General features: G+C 36.8%; 2 protein-coding genes across 4 annotated transcripts in view; one reads left to right on the top strand and one right to left on the bottom strand.

Moving 5' to 3' along the window:
• LOC100369506 (splicing factor 3B subunit 4-like) overlaps positions 1-6,109 on the top strand; it is a 29,679-nt gene extending 23,570 nt beyond the window's left edge. The window contains exons 8-9 of the mRNA XM_002732384.4: positions 3,780-3,884; positions 5,089-6,109. Coding sequence (XP_002732430.1) covers positions 3,780-3,884; positions 5,089-5,186 — 203 coding nt within the window. The 3' untranslated portion in view covers positions 5,187-6,109. The remainder of the gene's footprint in view (positions 1-3,779; positions 3,885-5,088) is intronic.
• A 3,312-nt stretch (positions 6,110-9,421) lies between these two features.
• LOC100370096 (uncharacterized) overlaps positions 9,422-26,564 on the bottom strand; it is a 39,054-nt gene continuing 21,911 nt past the window's right edge. For all 3 annotated transcript variants that reach the window (XM_085490644.1, XM_006813577.3, XM_085490646.1), the window contains 5 exons: positions 24,962-25,077; positions 24,266-24,541; positions 14,120-21,965; positions 13,139-13,348; positions 9,422-12,699 (listed from right to left, as the gene is read on the bottom strand). In XM_085490644.1, coding sequence (XP_085346770.1) covers positions 12,406-12,699; positions 13,139-13,348; positions 14,120-21,965; positions 24,266-24,541; positions 24,962-25,077 — 8,742 coding nt within the window. In that variant the 3' untranslated portion in view covers positions 9,422-12,405. The remainder of the gene's footprint in view (positions 12,700-13,138; positions 13,349-14,119; positions 21,966-24,265; positions 24,542-24,961; positions 25,078-26,564) is intronic.

Below are 26,564 nucleotides of genomic sequence, written 5' to 3'. Positions count from 1 at the left end.
ATTGTTATGTAAACTAGCTGTGATGCTTGGCTTGAAGTCTGGGGAGAACACTGGCCGATAACAATAATGTGAACAGTGCTACTTAAAAACAGTACACCACATTTGCTCTATTTGAAGTTCATACATGTATAAACCAAAAATGTTATTCATTGACTCCCATGTGCGAAGCACAAAATGGGAGTCTTTGCAGTTAGTGTGTCTGTATGTGTGTATGTGTGTATGTGTGTATGTGTGTGTGTATGTGTGTCCGACTGTTCCACTGCTATCTCAAGAATCATACATCGGTTTTTGATGAAACTTAGTGCATAGATGCTCTGGGCCAATGCGCAGATTTGATTAGGTTTTGGTAAAAATCCATGCTCGTTAATTACCTAATTTGCATGATAATTAGCTAATTTTTAGCTGTTCTATGACTGTTCCACTGATATCTAAAGAACCACTCATTGGATTTTGATGAAACTTGGTACATAGATGCTCTGAACATATGCGCAGATTTGATTAATTTTTGGTAAAAATCCGTGCATATTAATTACCTAATTTGCATGATAATTAGCTGTTTTTTAGTGGTTCCATGACTGTTCCACTGATATCTAAACAACCACTCATTGGATTTTGATGAAACTTGGTACATAGATGCTCTGAACTAATGCTAGGTTTTGATTAGTTTTTGGTAATAATCTGTGGATACTAATTACCTAATTTGCATAATGATTAGTCAATTTTCGGTTTTTCCACTGATATCTCAAGTACTAATCATCACATTTCAATGAAACTTGGTACATAGATGTCATACGACACTGCACAGACCTGATAGTTTTTATGGTAATATCAGTACATATTAATTACCTAATTTGCATAATTTTCAGCATTTGATATAAGTAGTTAGCATTACATTTCAATGAAACTTGGTACTTACATACTCGAAGGACTATGCAGAGATTGATTGTTTTCGATAAATATTTGTGCATATTAATCACCTAATTTGCATAATTAGTTAATTTTCAGCTTTTCCACGGGTATCTCAAGTACTAATCATCGCATTTCAATGAAACTTGGTACATAGATCCTTTAGGACTATGCAGAGAGACCTGATTAGTTTTAGGGTAAATAATTGTGCATATTAATTACCTAATTTGCATAATTATTTTTCAGCTTTTCTACTGATATCTAAAGTACTAACCATCACATATCAATGAATCTAGAATTATGCAGACCCAATTAGTTTCCGGTAAATATTTGTGCATATTAATCACCTAATTTGCATAATTAACCAACTTTCACACTGATATCTCAGGGTACTATACATCACATATCAATGAATGAACGTGGATGCTGTAGGACAATAGACAGACCTGAATAATTGTGGGTTAAAATCTGTACATATTAATTACCTAATTAGCATAATTAACCAATTTCAAGCTTTCACACTGATATCTAAAGTACCGTAAAAACTCCAAAATTTCGACCGGTTTTAAATAATTGGTGTTAGAAATGTGACGTGTTTTTAGAGTCAAAATTAAGGTGCATTTTCGGACGGTCGAATTTTTCAGAATAGAAATCAGCAAATGAAAAAATGGGGATGATAGACAGTGTGCTTCATTAGTTTTTAAAAAATGCAATGTCCGTCAATTGACGTAAACTTCCTCATGTTTCACGGTAAAAGCAAAGGTCGTGGCCGAGTTGTAACTCAAAATCTAAACAAAGTCATCAATCAGTGAGTATTATGACAAGCAAAACAAAACATCAAGACGCGGAGAAGAGGTCAGCACAAAACTAATAGGTCAAAAGACAAAGCTGTCTCGCACTACCTAGGAAAACTTGCGAATGTTCGAAGTACAGGTACCCATTGGACAAAAGATACATGGAAGTTTAGCAAACTATCTCCCCGACCCGGTGCAATGTATCCGGCTAGAATCAAAGCTCATGTGTCCCTTATTTGAGGGACCAAATTCTGCCGTAAATTCGCCCTTGGATTAAAAAATAAAATGGGATTTAAGAAAATAAAATGGGACTTTTAAGGTGTATTTTGGCGTCATTTTTCGGACATTTCAATCAATCCTGTCGGCTAAAATAGAGTAAGTTTTACCGTAGTCATTGACGTCTGTCTATTCAAGAGTACACGTGTATGATTTTTATCGTGACTAGCGTGAGCGGGTAAGCTTCCTTTCGAGAATGAGCTGTTATCACTGTGAACAATGTTAAATTATTCTTCAGATGACCAGTTTATTTTTTAAAAACAACTAATTTTTTTATTTAAAAAAAATCATGCCGTTTTCGCATCAAAATCCAAGCCAAAATATCGTACTACAACATCAATCTCTTCCGCATTGCGTTCAATAACATTAACATATTTAAATAAGCTATGGTAATTTGAACACGTTGGCATCATCCAGCTTTTTGATTGGTTAATTAGCGATTTGACCTATTTGACCTAAGAGAACATGGCGGATATCCTACAGCATCAAACGTTTATACGAGACCGGAATCATTCGCTTACGATGAAACTAAGTTGACTTTTATTTGTATTTCATAACCATTCAACAAATTTATTTTGTGTACATTATTATAATCACTACTGAGTACAGTAATAATCAACAATTCAGAAACGCAGCATGCCGAGATTTTTGTGTTCGTTTTTATTTGAAACTTCGTTTATTTAGAATATATTTTCGTTACCAATAAAATAAAAATCTCTCGGTCAATCAGAAACCCGGATTCATGCCTTCGAGGAAGGTCCCGTTTGAACGCTCACATCGTTTTTTTTTTCGTTTGGGGGAAAACTAAAACTGGTCGCAATTTTCGAATAAGAATGAGTCGGCAATTTTTAGTGGAGTCGAAAATTTGGAGGTAAATAAAACACCGAAACCCGGCAAATAAATAGGCGTACGAATTTTTAGAGGGGTCGAAATTTTGGAGTTTTCACGGTAGTAATTATTCCATTTCAATGAAACTTAGTACAAAGATGCTCTAGGACAATGTACAAACCTAATTAGTTTGGGGTAAAAATCTGTTCATATTAATTCCCTAATAAGCATAATAATTCATAATTTTTTGGTTCTAATCACATTTCAATTAAACTTGGAGACATAGATTTTCTGTTACATTACGCAGACCTCATTAGTTTTACACTCAAATCTGGTCATATTAATTTTCTGATTTGCATAATTAGTTTTCAGCTAAGTAATTTCGAATTATATTTAATGTGTCTCCAATACTCTCAGCACATGGGAGTTCTTTCTAAGCTTTCTTTGATTTTAAACTGTGTAATTAAAATATTGGTCATTTTGATACCTGTAATATACGCAAGTACCCCGGTATATATACGTTAATATACTAATAGAGCAAATACGGAAAAATGAAAGAAATTATTGTAATCATGTTCTACAGCTTTGTTAATTCATATCATGACATGATATGACATATAAATCAACTTGTTTTTGAGCAACAACAAACCCAGGCTAGGAGAATGACTCAATAGTTATAGATATATCGGCACAGATAGCACACTCAAGATTGTTACAGTGTTTTAAAATTCCTCAATATTTTGTACATGTACCGGTACCGTGGCAGGTAACTTTCAATTTTTCACCAGCACTTTAGTAGAAAGTGTTATTAGCCACTATTGCTATTGTATCTCAAGTGCATTCCTAGCTGTATCATTTAGAGAAAAAATGAATCTCCCACTTTCAGATCAGGTGACAATTTGTTTGTGGATGAAATAAGGAAAACTGGTGTTGTTGAATATCTCTTAAAAATAACCTTGACACTTGTTATTTCAGGACCACCACCTCCAGGTATGCCACCCCCGGGCATGTTTCCCCCTCCTCCTCACATGAGAGGACCGTTTGATGGATCAATGCCACCAAGACCTCCTCAATTCAATGGTGAGTATGTAAACATTGTCTTAGCACTTTACTGTATTGATACCATTATTAACCTGGCCAACAAGCGAGAATTGTTAGTGGTAGTCGCTGTCCCTACCACATTGTGTTTGATGCATGTAACGCATGTAAAACTGTTTATTTACACAAAAATCGAACACTCTGCATGATGAACACCACCCATTAGGTGTATTTATAAAGTATCCGCGATACCTTTTGATATTGTTGTGCTACAGAAGTATAGTTTATGATGTGATAGTTATGCAATAGCGTACAATGCGCAGGACAGTATTTTTAGTGAAACCGGTTGCCACACAGTGTGCGTTAGAATTTTGTGTAAACAATGTATTTTGTACCTTGTGACATGGGACTTGCATCCAACATGATACACAGCATGCTGACCGGCATACAGCTTTGGTGAGGAAAAAACACAAAAATCGGGGTATAATCACAGGTGCCATTGCCCTGAATGATAAAAGGCACTGTTTCTTTATACTTTCGTCAGAACAGTATTTGATTTATTTGTCGTTAATTCACTGGTGACGGATCACGTTTTATTTAAAAACTGACAGTACACAGTACCTTCGTAGGTACTTCTCAATTCGATGGAAAACTTTTGTTCAGTTTATCTGTGTAGTAGATCTTGGAATTCAAATGTGACCGTTGCAGAGAAACCCAATGTAGTGTAGTGTCCTTCATTGACGTTATTTACAAAACTTCAACAGACACGCAAAACCCTTCTGTAATTTGGTTTTATTGTGATTTTACAATTCTATTTGTGTTTTTGTATTTATACCCATCAAATGATTAGTTAAGCAGTATATATAGTAACATATAGGATGATTTTATATTGTTCAAGAAGCTCGGAAAGCGTAATTTCTTTATTTGGTAGGAGAGGGTCTTAGCTGATTTAATTTACTGAAATTCATGCTTGGTCGAAAATGTTCGAAAAGAAATTACAAAGCAACATGGATGAACATCAAAGAAAATACACAGCACGAACATTTCAGTTGAACACACATTAGTTACAATTAACAATGTTGTAATATCCATCAAGTCGCATATCAAATATGCAACATTGTGAGATTGTCCCCTGTCACTGGTCGAATGGAATACAATATTAAAAATTGTCGTACATGATGCACATTAAATGTATGATGTAATGTTTATGCTATGTACAACTTTTTTACCTTATTGCATTTTGCAGGACCTCCGCGTGGTGGAATGCGTCCAGGAATGAGACCCCCACCTCCACCTAGATCATTCCGACCAGCAGCGCCACCACCACCACCGCCAAGACAATGAAGATGACCATCAAGACAGGAGCCTTTCGCCACAAGAAAATCTGGATCCATGATATTTTACTGCCACCTACGTAAATCATATTTGGATGCGCTGACCTGTCACATGTAAACAATACCTAGACAGACACATGGAAATCATTTCTGGCAATATCAATATCCTTAAGCACTGTATCTATACTAATTCAAGCATTGGACTAAAGTGAAAGGCCAACATTTAGTTTTACTGTGGCTGTAAGAAAGAATGGATTGGCAATATTGCAGTATGAGACACTGTTTTTGGTAATGGTGTAGCTGTATTGCTTACAATGTAGCCATTGCGTCCTGGGGCGATACTTTGTGTAACCCAGCTATTTTGTTAGGAAAACAATTTCTCACACTGCGATGTTGGCGATCTTTCTTGCGGTCACAGTAAAATTGACGTCTCTAGCAGTTTAGCGATATTTCACCATGGTAACAAAAAATATACTTGGTAATGTGCTTTAGTTTTAATTTTGTAGAATTTTAAAGTTTATATATTAAACAGACTGGGAAATTCCATTTTTTTTGTTCTCACAACCAGGAAATTAATAATTTTGAAAAGTATGAAATACTTTTCATGGTGATAACAGGTTTTTCCCATTCACGCTTGTCACTATATGAACATAGTATTTTTATCAGCGCCAGCAACTAAAAAAAAATGTTTTAAAAATGACGCCTAAATACCAATCTTCACTGTATGCCATGTGATCTCACTTATTATTCCATGTTTACTTGGGTTGGTTTGTTTACTCGATATTCATTTTTGTCAGAAAATAATATGGCTTATGGCCCTTTAACTTTGAGTGAACTTTGGAAACGAAAACAGATTTCATTACTATTAAGAATATGTCAAGTTATTTAGTTTAAGTACAAATGTATTTAATAAATTTCACAATAAAAGAGTAACTTTGTTTATTCTGTGTTATTTCATGGCACTGCATACAACAATTGACCAAACTTCATGAAAACATGTGATATCTCACTGATATAATTGTGATTCCAGTTTTTCAATTCAATCGCTATAAATATACAAAGATATCACAGATTTTCCAGTCTTGATGTTGATTACCTCTCAACAGCGTGCCATCATTTTTACTGTATCTGCTTCCAACGATGTAAGGAAATGTGAATTTTTTTTTTAACCTCGCAACCCAGTGCACCATGTTGGGTTGCAAAATACTGTAAAATTACAAATTTTCACTGGGTTTAAATTTCACTGATTTCGCATTTCAGGCATATTCAGTGGGTTTTAAATTCACAAAATTCATTTAGATAATGCGTTCTATGCTCAGTTTTACATATTCACTAGGTTTTAATTTAGCGTTTTCCAAGTCAGCGAAATAAGCAAAATTAAAACCCAGTGAATGATAACCTTTTTACAGTAATATTACAGTGCCAGCAAGAAACCTTCGCTTTACCTTTAGAAAAACATTTATAAATAATTGCCCTCAGTTTTTATTAGCTCTCGTGAAACGGAGCTTATGTGTTACCGGTGTCTATGATGCTGTGATGCTGTGACTAAAATTTGTACCACTGATAACTCAAGATCTACAATTTCAATACAAATGAAATTTAGCACGCAGCTAATATATGATGAGTAGATATGCTGATTAGATTTTGGTGCAATTCCCATGCATATTAATTAGTTAATTATTGCATTAATTAACTTATAACTTAGTGGTCTTTGAAATTTCTGAACAAATATGGGTGAGTAGCCTAATTTGCACCCTGCTATAACATATTCTGTTGCAAAAATACTGGTAATATTTCATTGGAAGGTCTGAAAATTTGTGAGTTTTAGTATATAATGATTTAATATGTCATGATGGATGTTATTTGAGCAGATACAGCGACTAAAAACATCAAATGTATGCGAGTATGGGAGTACACATGCGCAGTTACAAGAATGACGCAGCCATTTCTTTAGTTTGAAGAAAAAGCAGGACCCTTTCTGATTTTCATAAACGCAAGTTTAATTTCACTTTGTGCGTCATATTCAACACCGGGACGAATGGTCTGGGGTATCATTAAACAAAATCAAAGTCAGAATCCCGTACAACTTTCTGCCTATGTTGATTTCGCAAATGTGCTCACTGTTAGCAAAAGCTAACACATACGTGACAACTGCTGCGATAAAAAACAACCAGGTGGTGTCACAAATATCACAAAATACTAGATGTAGCCCAAACCTCTGGAAAAATTAACTTGAAATGAATAAATTGTATGTTTTTCCGTAAAGAAAATGAGAGTATGGTATCTCTATACAAGCAGCTGTTTTTACAGTGATAGTGCCCTCACATGTTTATTTCAGATTTTGTCTATTACAGTTAACTTTCAGTGTCCTTTGTTTACAAGTATAGTGTCCTCACATGTTTTTCAAAATGCCCATATCAAAATCTAGTGTTTTCATATATGTCATAGTTTCTCTGACATCTTGATCAATTTTATTGATATTTGGTAAAAGTATCGACCTACATGCAATTCCATTCACTTATTATGCAAAGCCTATACTACCTATACTTGTTCTGATCACACAGAAGCTATTTACAGTTCAACTTTGATTAAAATATGTAATTATTCAAATTAAAGTGTTAGCTGATTGGATGATGTTTAAATTGCTCATTAATATTAATATTATGGTTCACCGAAACCTGAAATGTTTTGTCGTTCAATGACCCATGCATTGATGAAATTAGTCAATGCATGGTTTCACATTCTGCTTTGGGTACACGACCAAGTTACAATGTATGTTAGACTAAAAATAAATGTTTCAGCCTTCGCACCACCCTCAACAAATTGTAGGTTAATCTATTTTTCTACTTATTTCGCCACGGAACAGTGCCCTCTGTTAACGAATTGATGAAAACTGCAAAATTTATGTTCTATAAAATATTGTAGCAAAAAAAAAAAAAAAAAAATCCCCTCAACAACCAGAAACACCCCCCTATGCAGGAAACAAAAAAGAAACTGGTGTATTGTCAACTTCAAATCGCCATGTGTTTGAAGGATACCCAGATGCTGAAAACTCAATCTTTATATAGGTTTCTTAAATGCTGCATTTCAAATGCTAGAATTCAAATGGTATTGTGCCATCATTGGTTCTAATTATTTTTTTTTTTTGGTACCAGGTGACAGTTCCGGACATTGAATGTCACTGTTGTCTCTCCTGACTTTTATTTTTGTATGTGCAAATTTCAAGTGCTAGTGCTGACACATTCATGTTTGGGACTACATGACAGGGCTGCGTGGCCATCTTTCGATCAAATGGCAATTTTAATGCGCTATCCTGACATCAACCAGGCTTAGTTGAACACAAGCACCTGCAGACCTTAACCAAGGTTCCCCCAATGTCGTTAGTGAATGATGTTCAGCCCAAGGTAGGAATTGAACTTAGATCTACTGATCACAAGTTTTATGCAACAACCACTATGCTACCAAGTGACCAGTAGTTCTGATTATTCTACATTATTCAATCAACTCATTTTGAATTAATGGGCACATTATGGGTGTAGACGGTGTTTATCACTTTTGAGGCCAATGTTGAATTTTTCAAGAACGTGTTCAAGCTGTGCAATTCACTGTATGAAAAATCTTTCTTTCTGTGCAGTCTGTCTCTGATCATTAGCAACCCATTAAGACACATCAGTGGTCTGTTATGACCCTTGGCTATTGGATAATCAGATGGTGCTGCCTCAATTCGATCCCAATCAACATGTTGTGTACTTCACACAGGGGAGTCAAAAACTGAACTGTTGTATTCATACATATCAAATGAATAGTTAGTATGGCAGGCAGTCCTCTGTCAAACAGAAATCCTCAAGTCAATTTTTGATAAGACGCGTGTGAAACATGTAGATATCACTCTGTTAAAGCTGTCTAATCCTAGTAAAACATTAATAAATTTTATATTTAAATGCAGAGCGAGTGTTTTGGTCTTTATATTTGTTCTCATTAAATTCATAACTGAATGTTTATTAGAATCTGAAAAGCTCCACATGCAATATTTAAATTATCCATATTATACCTGCATTTCGAAGGAGTCATCCACATTCAAATAGATTTCCGCATTAACAGATAACAATGATAGTCCGAGAATTGTGCAACTAATCATAATCCCCAGATGAACAGATGTCATCTTGGAGAGTATTGAATAGTCTTGGGTTGGGTTGGGTTGGCGTGGCGTGGCGTGGTGTGGTGTGGCTGAAAGGAAAATCACTCTTTTTCTTTTTACAATTCACTTCATGTTTTATTTCCTATCAAAATATCAAGGTATTTTTTGTTGACAGAATGAAACCAAGTATCAGATTTTGTCTATTAAAGTATTTACAATCCCAGTTGACAAAAAAAAAAGATGTACAAAAAATCTGTTGTAAACATACACATTATTATTAACACATTGAGGGGGGAGTGAAATGTGAAAACTCTGTATTTTACAAGTTAAAAATAAAGACTATGTACTCAACATATAGTGTCTCATAAATATTTCCAATTTTGAGTCTGGCCATTTATGTTTCGGAAAAAGATGAGGGCATATAAACGTAACATTCAAAAAATACAGTGTTATCTTTCCACTGTTGTTGGTCAATGTGAATAAATATTGTCACAAACTGATGCCACGTTTCAGCAATGATTTATATACTATTTACACAACATTATACAAGCTCAAAAACACCACACTATGTCACACTGTTTGGCCAGACGTTTCATCACAAAAAAGAAAATACACCTTTTGTTTTCCCCCCTACCCTATATTCCTGTAACAAACTGCATCACAACTGTTTCTAGGAATGAGTTCACTTTTTAAAAAAAAAAGTTCTCAAAATGAAATCGCTTTTGATTTCATTGTTAACGTCATACACTGCATTAGCAGAATAAAAAGTCTACAATCAGTAGTTACATAACTGATGTGGCTGGTTAAAACCAAAACAAAGATGGCAGCCTTTTTTTAAAGCTGCATTTCCACTCTCTGTGGCAGCCACAATGCATGTAGGGTTTAAACCAACCAAGAAAATTGTATTTTTTTTTCAATATAGCAGTGTTTAAATCACTAGTGCTACATAGCAAAGTACACTCTCTCCAAAATTTGAAAATTTGTCTTCGAGAAAACGATACCTTGAAATTATTATTACACACGTTATATACGTCATTAGGGGCCCCATATGGACCATGACGTGGTGAGACAGATGCTATACACAATGATGTTACCTTTATAAAAGTTTTTGAAGCTTTTGACGAGCAGGTTAATTTGCGTCTAGAATATTGACAGCCGTAACACAACAATTCAACAAGACAGCAGACATGGCAGGTTTTGAACGACCAAATAACAGAAAATTAGAAGAGCTTTCAACCAATTGTTGTCGACAATACAACTTCAAAATGTGCTTCATTTCAGTATCACATGACCAGTTGTGATATCGCAGTTGATATAGCATGTTGAATATCACTTGATATAGGGTTCAGAACTGTAAACACATCATCCAACAGTGCTTTTTATTATTTAAATTTATCTCATTAACCAGATTTTGCCAAGATTGGGCAATAATTATGCCAATGATCAAAAAACAACGGCGGCAACTGCATGAATATATACAAGTATCGCAAATAAAGCACAATTTCAAATTGAATCGTTTTTGCAATTGGCCATGTGATTAAAAGCAGACATTCGGATATCACTTAATCATATTTATGACAGCTATATAAATAAGGCGAAAGCTTCGGCGGTGGTACCATCATTGACTCGCGTTGCTATTATCTGGGTATCTGCCCACAAATTTCCCCCACCCATAACATTGATTGCAGAGACAGAGAAATGCGTGGTTTTGCACCCATCCCAATTTTCCAGATATTTGAGGCAATCGTAAATATTAATTGTCTCCATGTGTGTAAAAAAGTGTGACTTACTTCAGAATGGTTTCAAAATTGTTATGAACAGAATATGGATAATGAATTCCTAAAATACACAGCACAGAGACATAAAAGCTAGAAATGCGTGCATTGGCATGTGATGTTCTGGCAAGTGTAATACCATATTTGCTCTATTAGAAGCGCATTTTCAATAAAAGCGAATTAGCCTGTACTGGATTTTTGAAATACGACTTTTTATGACAATAGACACACCTCTGTCATTTATGTAAGCACATGCACTATTAAAAAAACAAATATGATATTTCAGAAAAGAAGTTCATGTTCATTCCCCTGGATAGTTACCCAGATAAATATGGGTGAAAACAAAGTAATGCAAGTACAATGGATACTTGGGATTGACCACAATAAATATGTTATTCTTTGCAAGGTACAATTCTTAATAATAAACAATATGAACAGTAGAGACTGGCAAATAATACCAGAGATACTTTCACTTCAATAAGGTCACTTATTTTCAAATGTAAATTAAGTAGTGTCAGTGTACAGTTACAGTCGAGTTGTATCCCTCAGTAAGTGCAGCAAATTATATTCTATTTTAGACAGTGGACATGTGGATTTGCTGCCAAGGCTAACATCCTGAATATCCACTGCTTCCTTGTCTCTCTACATTGGATTATTCTATAGATTTTCCCAACAGAAGGTATTCCCAGGTTCATAGTGTCGGTATTCCCTGGTGTGTCAGGGTTATCCATAGTGGCGGCATTCCCAGGTATTCCAGGGATAACCAGTGTTGGTATTCCCAGGCATTCCAGGGTTATCCACAGCGTTGGCATTTCCAGGTATTCCAGGGTTTATCCACAGTGTTGATATTCCCTGGTATTCCAGGGTTTCCCATAGTGTAGCTACTCCCTAGTATTCCATATTTGTGATATTCCCTGGTATACAATTTTGGCAATACTCTTGGGTTATACACAATGTCAGTATTTCCTGCAATTCCAAAGTGGTGGTACTTCACGTTGGTGACATTCCCATTAGTCCATACAGGCATATTCCAAGGTCATCCCTAACTTCAATATTTCATGGCATTCCACGTCCGTGATATTCTCCCAAAGTCATACTGGCAGTATTCCAGAACCATCCATAACATCGCTATTTTGTGGTATTCCAAGTTGGCGATATTCTCCAATTGCCATACATACAGATATTCCTGAGTATTCAATATTCCTGAGTCACCATTATTCCCCGATGCCAGCGATATTCCTGATATCTACATGCGATACATGCATATCCAGGACGCACGTCTCCAAATAATCCTCACTTTCATATCTTTTTATTACTCATACAGTTGCTATGACAATCATAAGATGTGCTATGTCCTGTACACTTTCCAGCAGATCAGGGGCAACTCTTCTCAACTTATCTTGGGTAAAATCACACGGTGGAAATATATGTAGAACGTAGGCAGCCTGATTTGATCCTGGACCTGGACCAGGAATATTTATGATGCCAGCAGCATGCTTCTCTTGAAGATATTGTATTAATCCAGTCTGGAGTGTTTTTGTCTGTGCCATAACATCATACTGATCCCGACCACATGGAAGTGCAAGTAACAAACAATAAGTACCGTCAACCTGAAATACATAAACAATATATTCAATTCATTTTTAATTCAAGGTTTAGCAAGTTGTTTAAACACTGATAATAATTTTTTTTGTGCAGAGTTGCTGCACATTTTCACATTCTGTGAACAAGGTATTTATTTAAGAGTTGTACATGTCTGCATGGGGGACCCCCACCCCCAATATAAATCAGCACATCTAGTGTTGCTTTAACCTCAACCGAGTAAAAATAGCAGTGGCCAAAACTATGTTAAAGAGCAGTAGTCATGTAAACAAATGATGTATTTTACACATGCTGTGTACGTCGCTATGAGGACCACATCGAACAGGATGCAGCGTGATGACCACTGCGCTTAAATTATCTATTGCATGATTCAGCATTGGCAAGCTAAGACATGTTTAGCTCAACTCACAAATTGTAATCGATTTACATAGTTTGCATAATACTGACCTGCATATGTCTGGATACTCCATCTAACTGTGACGGTTCTAATCGCATTCTTTGTGCTATTCGTAGCAATGGTAATGGCAGTGTCCCTCCTGGCAGTAGTGATGGCAATGACTGCTGTGCTAAGTCCTTATTGCCAGATACATAATGCATCTCAACGGAACTGAATTCATTCTTCAATACTAACTGGCCCCACCACATAACTGGATACCGCTGTTGTGAATGAAATTGACAATTGGTAAATAAACATTATGCAAAATATTTCTGTGCATATTCACACTAATAAATGGTGCACAGTAACAGTACCAAAAACTTATATGACATCAGAGGGGAACTTTTTTTCACCTAGTTTTTTTACTATAACCCCAAAAATTGCATGTTGCCAAACCTTAACATGTAACTCAGGGAACAATACCTCAAATTTGCTTATAATGGCCATCCAGTGAATAGGTAGTTTGTCTATAAAGATCACACATGGTACAGTGAACTTGCATATAACGGTCACTCCAGAGACTGGGATCTTCCCTATAATGGTCACACCACCCCAACCACCAAAACGAAGATCTTGCGTATTACGGTCACCCATAATATGGCCACTCAAGTGAACAGCTTCTATCTCGTCTGAAACTTAAAGGCAAAGCTATCCAAACAAGCCACTATCTTAGAACTCAACCACATATAATTATGAGAAAGTTGTGTTCCCACTAAGGAGTTTGGATGTCATATGATTTACAAGAAATCTTATCCAAAAGAATACTGAAATCAAATTTAGAAGCCTCTCCTAAAATAAAGTAGCCTTGAGTGATTACAACTAAGAAAATTAAGTTTGATTTGTTGGGTAAAAGCAATGTTCTTGCAGGCTAGCTTCAGTGCTACAATATTTCAAGATTTGTTGCCATACCAACTGATTTAATAATTTGTCATGGTGATCACAATAATCAGTGGGGAGGTAAAACAATATCAAAAGCAATAATTGACACTGACCTGAAGTAATCTAGTTAAACTATCTGGTGTTTTAGATGCTGCTTGTTGATGTGTGCTTGGCTGCTGTACTGAAGACATTGTAGATATTGTACCCTGTATTGGACTTGTATGTTGCTGTGGCTGTGTCCCCATAGCTGCTACACCATGCACTGCAGCTACTGTGAGTGACTGGGATGACGACGTTGGCATCAACCCTTGAATACCAGACACTGAAATTGCCTGTGGAGCAGGAGTTACCACACGAATATCTCTCCCGTGGGCCTGCATCTGATGCATTGCGGGATCCATATTGACACTACGGAATGACTGCATAATTTCCCCTCCTGCATTTCTCTCTGCTGCATATCCCTGAAGATGTTGCATAGGGGTCTGCTTTCTAGCTGCATGTTTACTAAGTGCATCACCAGTACTGGGATCTTCTTGGTGAATTACAGCATGAGGTAAGGCATACGCAACACCAGTTATAGGAGTAACCTTGCTGCCAGCAGGTAAGTTGAGGCTGGTTGCAACTGACGCTTCCTTCAGTCGACTTTGATCAGTCAGGGCAGCATGTGAATATTCATTTAGTGTGAGCATAGGATATGCACCAACAGGCTGTTGTGAAACTACCGGATGAACTACATCTCGTAGATGGGCCTGAGGTGTTGGTGCCTGCATAAATGGAAAAGGTTGTATTATATCTTGTCTTCCAACAGATTGGTTCAGTATATATGCAGCTGGAACAGTTTCGGCAACAGATGTTGTGAATACATGTTGAGCCATACTAGATTGTGTGGATACAGTTGGTTGCGCCACTGACACGCCTTCTTTGCCTAGCTGAACTTCTTGTTTTTGTTGAGAATATAGCCAGGGTTGTTGCTGTTGATGAGGTGACAACAATCGCTGTGGATTTTGATACATTCGAGGACCCATGTTCCAAGAACCCTGCGGTGACTGCACTGAGAACATGCGTTCACTGTGAGAAGATTGAAGTTGGGGACTCCGACTTGGGGGTTGGAGTTGAGGACTTCGACTCGGGGGTTGGAGTTGGGGACTTTTACTTGGAGGTTGGAGTTGGGGACTTTTACTTGGAGGTTGTAGTTGAGGACTTCTACTTGGAGGCTGTAGTTGAGGACTCCTACTTGGTTGGTCAGATATGGTTGCTGGTGTCCTATGCTCTGTTGCAGCTACATGAGATGGTGAAGTAATTATTGGATGTCTTGGACTACTTCCTGGGAAATTGCCTGTTTGTGACGTGAGCGGATGTGGCAACACACGTTCCATTAATGGTGAAGTAATGGCTCTTGGCAATGGTACAACAGTAGCAGTTGATGTATGTGTTACAGATTCTGTTGCAGAAACGCTGATAGATGGTTTGGTAGTAACCTCGCTTTCCTTTGGCTGTTCTTGTGGATGATGTGCTTTTGAATATGGACGAGATACATGACTTTGCGTTTGGTGAGGTGGATTTGAAGACAATTGAGCTTGCTGTTGCTGGTGATGATGATGTTGTTGTTGTTGTTGTTGCATCTTCTGTAGCTGAAACTGTTGTTGAATTTCCTGTTGATGTTGAATTTGTTGCTGGTGAAGCTGCTGTTGCTGTTGCTGCTGTTGATGAAGTTGATGTAGTTTTTGTTGCTGTTGAAGCTGATGCTGTTGAATGTGCTGCTGTCGTTGTTGATGTGATTGCACTTGTGCTTGCTGTTGGAATTGTTTCAGAAGATGTTGCTGCTGTGGCGGTGGCGGCGGCTGCTGCTGCTGCTGTTGCTGCTTATGTTGTTGGAGAACAGGAGAAGGTAGCTGCTGTTGAAGTAGTAATGATGGAATTATTGGGGAGAGCTGCTGATTTTTTTGTTGTTGTTGTTGTTGTTGTGAGGGTGAATGTTCCTGTTGATGCTGTTGCTCCTGTTGTTGAGGGGTCAAAAGCCTCTGTTGGACCCGAGATGGTTGAACTTGAGAATTCTTCAGCACTATACTTGTATCAACATTCAATGGTGCAAGATGTACCTCTGGTTGTTGAATTTTAGCAGGAGTTTTATGCTGATCAGGTTGCACTGCAATTTCTTTTTCAACATCCCTTTGTGCAGATGCATGTAGTGCAGCTATTGTTGGTGTTCGTTTTGTGGGAGAAAGATGACTTCTAGCAACTGGTGAAGTATCTTGTCGGCTTGGGGAAGTTCGATTATGTTGTCTGCCCATTCTTCCACTGCCACTTACATTTCTGGTTCTACGCCCTCGCCTGGAAGGAGAAGGTTTTTGCAAAGATATCTCAGTTTCTGGAGAGTCTTCGAAATCATAGACATCTTTTGCAGGTGACTTTTGCGAGTCTTTATTTTCTGATGTCTCAGACTGTGTTTGTGAAAGCAGAGAAGTTGGAGAGATTTCAACAGCTGCTTGTTCTTGTTTATCAACACTAACTCTTCTATCACTAAATCTTCTACCAGATGACCGGGGCCGTCCACGGCCACGCCGTCCACGCTTGGATTTATCAGTATCTTTTGTTTCTGTTGGGACATGTCCACCTGGGAAGTTTGTTTCATGCTCTGTTTTGATTGTATCTTGAGTACAATTACTAACATCTTCAACTGGTTTGATTTCAACTGGTATAATAGGATAGGTAATACAAATCTTCTCTGCTTTCTCAACTTTCACAATGTCAACTTTTTGCTCTGTTTCATTTTTCTCACTTTTGGGCATTTCTGCTAATTTCTTCTCTTCAATTTCTGTTGCAGCATTTTGAGCAGATGCAACTGGTGGAGGAGACAATACGACTGGTGGTGCTGCATCCTCAGCTGGGGGAGTATCAAAATCTTCAGATAGCTCCTGAATTTTTTCAAGCTCCATTGCTGCCTCTCTTGCCTCCTCAACATTTTTTGCTTCTTCTGCCAACCTTTTTTCTTCAAGTACTAGTCTCTCTTCAGCTAGACGTCTTTCTTCAAGAGCCTCTGCAATCTTGAGTGCCTTTGGTTTTCTACCTCGTCTTTTTCCTTTAGTTACTGCACTGGGTGATTCAGGAGTTTCTGCAGGGGGTGTTGAAGGAACAGAAGGGATTACCTTCTCTGGACTGTCTTTCACTTTTTGTACATCTGTTTTGGGGTCTTTTCGCTTTCTGCCTCTTCGTTTTGGGGACTTCAGTGGTTCTGATATTTCTGGATTGGCAGGAGTTGCTGTTAATGCTAAAAGAAGTTGAGCATTTTCATTGTCTTCTGTTGTATCTTCTAACTTCTGTGCTGGTCCCTGATCACTGCCTGCACATTCCTTTTTAGCTGCAGAAGATTCATCCTCCTTTGGTACATCAGTTTCTAAACTGACTTCTTTGACAGCTCCAATACACTTGTTGGATTCTAAAGGCTTTTCAGGAATCTCTTCCAACTTTGTATGCTTTTCGTTTTGACTTTCCAAATCAAATGTAGAAGACTCATTGGCTTTTTCAGGTTCTCTTTTTTCCTTGTCAACATCCAGACTTTCACCCAACTCAATAACGAGTGGTCGACTCAGATCATCCATATCATTATCAATATGAATTTCCTCAGGTTTACGAGGGACAGGTGGCACTAACTGTTCCTCCTCATCATCGTCATCATCAGAATCATAAATCACAGCATATTTAGATCTAACCTTCCGACCTCTCTTGGGTGATTTTCTTTGACTTCTAACAAAACTCTCTAGTGTATCTCCTTTTTCAGTTTCATCTTCCTGGCTTTGCTTCTTTTTGGATTTCGATTGTTTGCGTTCAGGTTTGGATTTTGATTTGTCTTGTTTTTTGGACACTTTGACAGGTTCTTCAATAGGTACGTCCACACTTACTGTAGTTTCAGGGTTTTCATTTTCCTCCAGGGCTGATTTCTCTTCTAAAAATTCAACCAGTTCTCGTTCTTCTTTTTCTTTCTTTGTCTCTTTTTTAGTCTTCTCTTTTCCCTTCTTTGCTTTCTTCACTTTTTCTTCCGTTTTAGGAGGAAGCTTTTCCTCGAGTGAAGACTTGTCTAATTTCAAAGGGTTTTCTTTCTCAATTTTCTGAACGCTTTCAGACTCGGTAGTTTCAGAATTCTTGTTCTTTGTTTCTTTCTTGCTAGCCTTCTGTTTCATATTTTTTTCTTTTTTCAGTTGCTCCTTGCCAGCAGATTTACCCTTTTTAACCTTTTCCTGTTCTTTACCACCTGGTAATTCTTCTTCTGTGCTTTTCCTGGCACTAACTTCTTTTTTCACTGCTTTCTTTTTATCCTCTTCTTGTTTCTGACTAATATTTTTTGCATCTTTTCCTTCTTTGTCACTATCAGAAACATCTACACTTGGTAATTTTGATTTCCTTTTCCCGTCTTTATCATCTTTAACTTTTTTAACCTTCCCAGTGTCTTTTAACTTCTTACTTTTTGTTTCTTTTCCTTTCCCAGCATCCTCATTCTGAAAATTAGATGAAATACTCCCGTCTTGACTAGGTTCCCTTGACTTGGTCTTCCTTGCTTTTTTGTTATCAGTTTCCGCAAGATGGGCTCCAGTTTTAAGTTCTTCTGATTTGGGACTAGGTTTGTCAGTTGGTTCTACTACTTCTGCAGCTGTGTTTTTCTTATCAGATTCTGATTTTGCTGTACTGTTAAAATTTGGAGCAGAGACTATGACAGGATCTTTCGGTAAGTTAAGTTCAAGTGTAGGCTTTAACCCATTTTCAGATGCATTAACACATTCAGAATCCTTCTGCGACACATTTACATTGATATTTGAAACATTGTCCTCAACTGGTTTTGATTTTTCTTCTGATTTTTCAGTTTTGTCATCAGTGGAATGACTTTCATTTTTCCTCCTAACCTTATACATTGTCTTATAATATTCTCTCCTAGAAGCTAAAGATGTTCCTAGAGGCTGAATTTCTGTAACAGCCTCTGACTTTGATTTGTTTTCAGGTTTTTCCTTTTCCATTGTATGAGGATTAGATAGAGCTTTACTAATTGCTAGAATCCTACCAGAAGGTTCCTCAGTTTGACCAGGAGACTCCACTTTTTGAGGAGACAATTCTGGTGGGCTTGGTGAACGTTTTCGCTGGCTTGATGTGTCATTATCAGCCCCAGTATTTTCATTATCTAATGACATTGAAGTTCCACCTTGACTGACAAGAGCATAAGTGTCACAAGTGCTACTCAGTGATTCTCTCAATACAGACGAATTAAGTGGGATATGTGTACTGTTATTTGGAGACAATGAAGGTGGTTTAGTAGTGTCATCAGATTTTTCTGAAGGGGACACATCAACACTCAGAGAGTCTAACAACCTTGTTTGAGGATGTAATGAAGGCATTGTCCTTGCCACTAGTGAAGGATAATCCTTCGCTGCAGCTTTAGTCCTTATTTTTGAATCTGCTAATTTAGATTGTGAATCAAGTTCTGCACTAAAATGAAAATTGGCTTCATGATCTGGTTCAAATATTTTTGCAGTTTTTTCCAGTCTAGCAAGGTCTTGGTCAAAGATACTGCTCCGTATAACTCTAGGTTTAGGAATATCTTTCACTTCCTCTTCAGATTCACTTGGTTGTGTCTCTGAAGCACTTGATATCTGTTCAGTTTCAACACTGGATTTCTTTTTGATACGCCCAATTTTCTTTCTTTCCACAATCTCAATAGTTCTTGGTAAAAGAGCAATAGATGAGAGCCCAGATGTTGTTCCAACACCAGTTACTGAAACACATGTCCTATCAAAATCTGGACCCTCAGCACTACTATCTAAGGGTGTTGAGAGTTGTCGGAGCGAAGGCATCGGTGTTTCCTGAGCATGTTTTACTGGCTGTACTGGAGTGGTTACTTGCAAATGACATTTCTTTATTTCACTATTTTCCACCTTTTCTTCATCTTGACTATTGTGTACTTGCTGTAATCCAGCTTTTACACACGAGATTAGTTCCCAGTCGTCCATAGTTTCATATTTTTGTACAAAAGAAAGCAGTTTGCGTTCTTTAGGTCTTTCCGATGGTTTCTGTGGAATGCTTTTTGAATGTTCAGTAGACTCAGACATCCTATTATGGCTTTTAGAGTCTGATAAAGAAATGCGATCCACCTTTGTTTTCAGATCTGTAGTTTCTGAACTAAGCGGCTGTAGCTTCCAAGTTTTATCAGGGCTTCTCTCTACTTTCTTTGTTGAATTGGTCAATGAATGTGACACCTTCTCCTGTATCACTTGCTTTGGACTGTTTGATGAATTCTCTGGCGTAACCCTGAATTTTTCTTTTGTGACTTTTTCATCTTTAGGACTAGCAAGTTCATCACTAACTTGCCTTGTTCTATAACTTCTCTTCATAAATTCTTTTTCATTCCCTTGTGACATGTCTATTGTTCTGTATTTTCGCTTATGCGGAAAATTCTGTGGAAATTCAGGCCGGGTGTTGCCTTCCGGTGATTCAAATTCTGAAAACTTGGGTGTTTCTGAAGGTGTTTCATTTTCTGCCACTTTTTCCTTCTGCTGCTGCTTTTGTTGTTGCTGCTGCTGTTGCTGCTGTTGTTGTTGTTGTTGTTGTTGTTGTTGTTGCTGCTGTTGTTGTTGTTGCAGCTTTCTTCTTTGCTCCATCTGCTTTCTAAAACTCAAGCTTGTATCAATAAATCCAGCTCCCAACTTATCCTCAGGTTTCATGCTAATCTTTTTTCCGGTGCTTTCATCAGAACGTTTGTCAGCCGGACTGGCCAGACAGTTACCCGTTTCAAATAAATGTCCTATTCTCACTTTCTCCTGATGACTCACTGCTGTTTTACTATTGTTTTTTGTTTTAGTTTCCACTTCTGTTTTTTCACCTACATGAGTTGTTTCCACTGGTTCTACTTTAACATCATTATTAGTTTCTAAAATTCTTTTGTTAGACAATTCACCAGATATTTTAGACTCAGGTGGACTGGGTTCTCGCACATTTTCTTTTGACGTTGTTACCTCTCTTTTTCGTAGATGTTCAGGATCCATTTTAATAGGCTTTACTTGTATCAGTGTTCTTTCTGCCTTTTCTTTTTTAATTACTGACTCAATTAAACTGTATTTTCTTTCTGGTTTCTTCACAGGCTTGAAATCAGACGTTTCCAATGCCTGCCCAAGTTCATCATCTAATTTCCTCCTCTTGATGTGCTTGTCAACATCCTCCCCTTTATCCTTATCAGGGTCATGCCTGACTTTCAGTTTCTTATGTTCAGATTCAAATTCATGCCTGTCTATTGGCAAAACCCTTTCCCGTGGCGACATTTCATCATGTTTTTTCAACCGCGAGGGTCCTTGTCCTTTAACAGAAAACTCTTTCTGTTTTTTTATTTTTCCACCAAGTTTTTGGTCTCCTTTCTTTTTAGCATTAATGTCATTATCCATCCTTGTAGCAGGATCAATATCTACACATTTTGTGGGACTCACAGCCTCTTTCACTCTGGCTGGACTAACAGTTTGTTCTGGAGTAAGCCTGTGTAAGGGAAGCTCATTTTGGACACTATACAGAGGACTTGGAGGTTCTTTCTTTATACTGCGTGCAGGACTTCTAGTTGGGCTTATAAGCTCATTTTTTGCTGACACTTTCAAATCTTCTTCAATGACACTTTTCACTTTACTTCCATGTTTCTTAGACTTCTTTCTGACTTCATCCTTCCCGAGCAATTTCAACTTCTTCCTTTCTTTCTTTTTTTTACTTTTTGATACTGGTTCTTCAGGCTCTGACAACAAGCATGGAGTTACAGATCTACTACGTGAACAAATCTGCCGTGATGGACTATGTGCTTTTTCGGCTTTCAGCTTTTTGTGTGCCTTTGACTTTCGTTTGATATGCGGGCTAACACTTCTGCTTTGACACATCGGACTGGGACTTCGCCTTTTCATCTCTTGACTTTCAATACTATTCCGCCTACTCAGAGTAATTCCCCTGCAAAAAAACAAAAACAAAGCGTAACTATTACAACAAATAACAAATGAGAATTTGATTCTGAATGAATACAAACTAACTTGAAGGGTAAAAGTTAAAATAGAAGTCTTAAAACAATACAATAATACTTTATTAATTTTTTTCCTCAGAAAAATAATGGCTAAAATTTAGGTGGGAAATAATCCTGATGAAAAATTGACAAAAACGATGAGGTCATCATTATAACATGTAATATTCATTGTCGTCAATTAATACCACTGCAACAGTAAAAACTCTTTCACAACTAAAATTCTAACTTATTGGACACTAAATTCTGCATTGTGCTTTTTGGGGGGTTTCTCCAAAATTTCATCCATCTATAAACTATAAACATCAAATGAAACAAGTCATTGAAAATGACACAGTCCCTGTTAAATGTTTGAAAGTTCTCTTTGTGCTCATCATATTAAAGCGGAGGGGTTGTCGTGAGCGTGTTCTTGAAACTTGAGTTCCAAGTGGCGTATACAACAGATTGTTTATTTTCATCAAAACACGTGTTCTGTGTAGTAGTAATATGGCAAAAAATTAAAACAGCCGTAATTCGGCCATCTTTGATCTGATTATGAAACAAACTGATATGTATGATGTATGTGCCAAATATGAATGAAAATGGTACATAAATTGTGGAAATATAGTAGTAAGGCCAAAAAGTCAGATGGCTGTCAATCAGCCAGCTTTGACCAGATTTTGAAACAAATTGTCATGGACATGCATCCTAACATGTATAAACATGCATGTGCCAAATTTGAATGAAAACTGACAGAGCACGTCCAAGATACCGCATAAAAAAAAAAAAGATGCCTGCCAGTCAACTATCTTTGATCCAATTGCAAAATAAATCATCATGAACATGTATCCTAACATGTATAATCTATGTACCAAGTTTGAATGAAAACTGACAAAGCATGTCCAAAATACAACATTTTCAAAAAACAAGATGGCTGCCAGTCGGCCATTTTGAATCGAATCGCTCAACCACTGCATATGCATATGTCCCACATAAGGTGCTCGACACATGCAAAGAATGAAGGGAATTGGTCAACAGGATTCTGAAATATGACTCTGGACAGACAGACTGACGCATGGACATACGGACACACGGATGGACGGACAGACAGACTCAGGAACTCAGGGACGGTCAGGACATGTATGCTGACATGTATGATCTATGTACTAAATTTGAATGAAAACTGACAAAGCATGTCCAAAATATGAAATTTTCAAAAAACAAGATGGCTGCTAGTCGGCCATCTTTGATCCAATTGTGAAATAAATCGTCATGGACATGTATCCTAACATGTATAATCTATGTACCAAGTTTGAATGAAAATGGACAAAGCATGTCCAAAATACAACATTTTCAAAAAACAAGATGGCTGCCAGTCGGCCATTTTGAATCGAATCGCTGAACCATTGCATGTGCATATGTCCCACATAAAGTACTAGGCACATGCAAAGAATGAACAGAATCGGTCCAAGGGATTCTGAGATATGACTCCGGACGGACGCACGGACGCACAGACAGACGCACGGACACACGGACGGAGACCGAATTATAAGTCCCCGTTTTCGGACTTCGTCCGAACGGGGACTAATAATTAACACTCAGTTAAAACAGACAGTGAAAGAAACTTCTTATATTTGATAACTTTCTTCACACACACTATGGCTACATTACAAGTAAATTCAAGTGATTTTTTGCCAGCAGTACTAACTACATTTTTAACATAAAGTAGAAATTAACTATATCATAGATGCACATTGGCAGGGAAAACCTCCATTTTGCAATATATAACAAATTAAAGTAATTTGTGTATCAGTATGACTTCTCTGAGTACCAACTTTGAATAAAAAAAAAAATAATTTATTCAGACAAAATCTAAATCCTTGTCAAATAAAATTTACCAGTCTAAGAACACAAAACAAACAACCACCAACAGGGACAAAAACTGACAAATACATCACAATCTTAGTAAGAGAATCATATCTGAATGTCATGCTATACATAAAATGATGTCTGATAACATTCAGAGTCGTGATCAAATGGTTTTGGGTGAAAAGCTACGGTTCAACACCAGACACCAAGAAAAACAAAACAAGTTCTGAATGAATAAGACATGCACCAGTAACCTACTGGTACTATGCAAGTATGATCTTTATGTACAAATTGAAATTAGCCCAATCATGTACCAGAATGGTTTGATTTATTTTCGCTACCAGCGAAATAGGAAGACATTCTAAATATCAAAATACGGTCATACCTTTCTCGTGATGATACTGGACTTTGTTCTCGATGTAACTGCTCCCGCCTTTCCCTCTGCCGATATCCATATTCTCTAAGTTCTTGTTCATATGAATCTTCTACATCACGATAACTTGCGGCACTTCCTGTACTATATTCGTCTTCATAGTTCCTCCTCTGATTCCAATCATCGTAGTCGTAATCCTCAGGATATGGTGGTCTACTACTTGTCTGGTATTGATGGTAGTTTACATCTCTATTATAGTAATTATTATACTGTGCTGGAGGTGGATCTCTGTTAAACGAGCAAAAAATTGATTACTTTCACAAATATACTTGGTAAAACTGTGGAATTTTAATTGCTGTTGGACAACATCATTAACCAAAGTCAGAAAATACTGTAAACTATTTAATTTTCATTTTTAGAAATTGTTCATGAATTTAGGATTTCATGGAATTTGTGAAAACAAAATTTCGCAAAAGTCATCAACATTCACTGCTGCAGGATTTTCCAATTTTCAGTGACTTGTGAAATTTACGAAAAAGACAGCAGAAATTGAATCATAATGTTAGACAGAAACAAAGAAAGTTGGCATATGGTAAACAATTTCAATTTTTCTTTCAGTTTTCTCAAGTATTTAGAACAGATTTATCCTTCAATACGCTTAAACTAAACAGCAGTAACTTCATTTAATATTTGAATTTTTTTTCTTACCGAACTTCTCTGTACTTTGGATATGGTGTGACATCTCTTCTATCGACGAAAGTTTGACCAGTTTTTTTAAGATTTTCATAAAAGTTATTCTGTAATTCAACACTGGCAAAGTCGACCTGAAAAGAAGTAAACCTAGAATGAAGCATCTATTTGTAAAAGTGAAAAAAATATGACAATTTGCCTTTTTATACCATGGTACGGGAACTGGAGGGGATAAGGGGATAATGTTATAGTTATCTACAATGACCACCACAAAAATATCATTTCACATCTGATTCAATAGAAACTGTATGTTACTATTTTCAAATGTATGTGAATTTCCCATCCTGTGACATTCTAGTATTACGGGGTGTTCTAAAATTGTCAGAGATTGGCAGAAAATGAAATGTATTGGGGGTGGTGGTGTACCGTCTTGAAGTGAATAATAATTTTCAATTTTGGTGGTTTGGGGGGGAGGGGACTATTTTGTCTCGGTGTTAAACATTAAATTTGTATTTGAAAAAGATGTACTTATATACCACTTTCATGTACGGGAGAGGATGAAAACATGTAATTCCACATTATTTGCCTTTTGTTTTTTGGCAAACTGCCAAATTGCAAGCCTTCCCCCCTTAGTTAAAGGTTAGTTAGTTATTTTTAAGTCATTACTGCCAAAACCACAGAGAAGCGAGTTTTATTTGAAATAACATCACCTGTTACTGTATATTCATGTAAAACAGTTTTAAAAAACACAAAGTCATTGCAACTACCCCGGTAACCTAGTTCTGTACAGACACGACATAAATGAATGAACTTTGATAAACATGTGTAATTTGCCTTATTTATGCAAAAATATGTCTAATCTGCCAGGTTTATTCGTGTTCATACATGATTATCATATCAATAAAAACGTACTAGCAGGTCAACCAATGCATTTATTTGTCCGAGTTCACAGCGTTATAATTCTCTATGTGACACACACCATTAACCTTTACAACAACAGTTTCCTTTTTTCATCACAAATTCACAAAATAGTCCTGTTTATAGTTTCCTTCAGAAGATTGTGATAAAAATAGCCAAATTTTTTGAGTAAAAATTGAAAATTTACTTAAATTTTGTCTGTTGGCTCCAAAATAAGGGTTCATTTCCAGTAATATTGTTGAATATGCAGAAAAAAATGCTGAAAAATTTTGGCGAGAAAATCTGGTGGTGAAAAGGTTGATCGTATTGGTATCTAGTCCTAGGCCCTTTACTTCTGTGGAATACTTTATTTTCGCTGGAATTAATTTTCGCTGAATAGGCTTCTTGGGCGTTTTGTATGGAATTTATTTTCACTAGATTTTATTTTCACGGAATCATCCCATCAGCAAAAATAAATTCCAAGCAAAAATAAAGTATTCTACAGTATTTTAGTTCTACATTACTCATGTGATTCTTGGATTTATGAAACCTACAAACATATATTCTGATAACTAATGTGTGTGTGAAGTTTACCACTATTATTGCATGACTTACATCAGGTTTTAATAAAGACTTATTATTATTATTATTATTATTATTATTAAAACAATGTTGCCCTCAAGAACAAATAAGTGGCACATTCTATATGGAGAAATTAAAAGTA

This window comes from Saccoglossus kowalevskii, chromosome 15, assembly GCF_978046115.1.
Source record: "Saccoglossus kowalevskii chromosome 15, keSacKowa6.1, whole genome shotgun sequence".
Taxonomy (NCBI): Eukaryota; Metazoa; Hemichordata; class Enteropneusta; family Harrimaniidae; genus Saccoglossus; species Saccoglossus kowalevskii.
The sequence above is the reverse complement of the archived record's forward strand: the minus strand, read 5'-3'. Positions and strand labels throughout refer to the sequence as shown.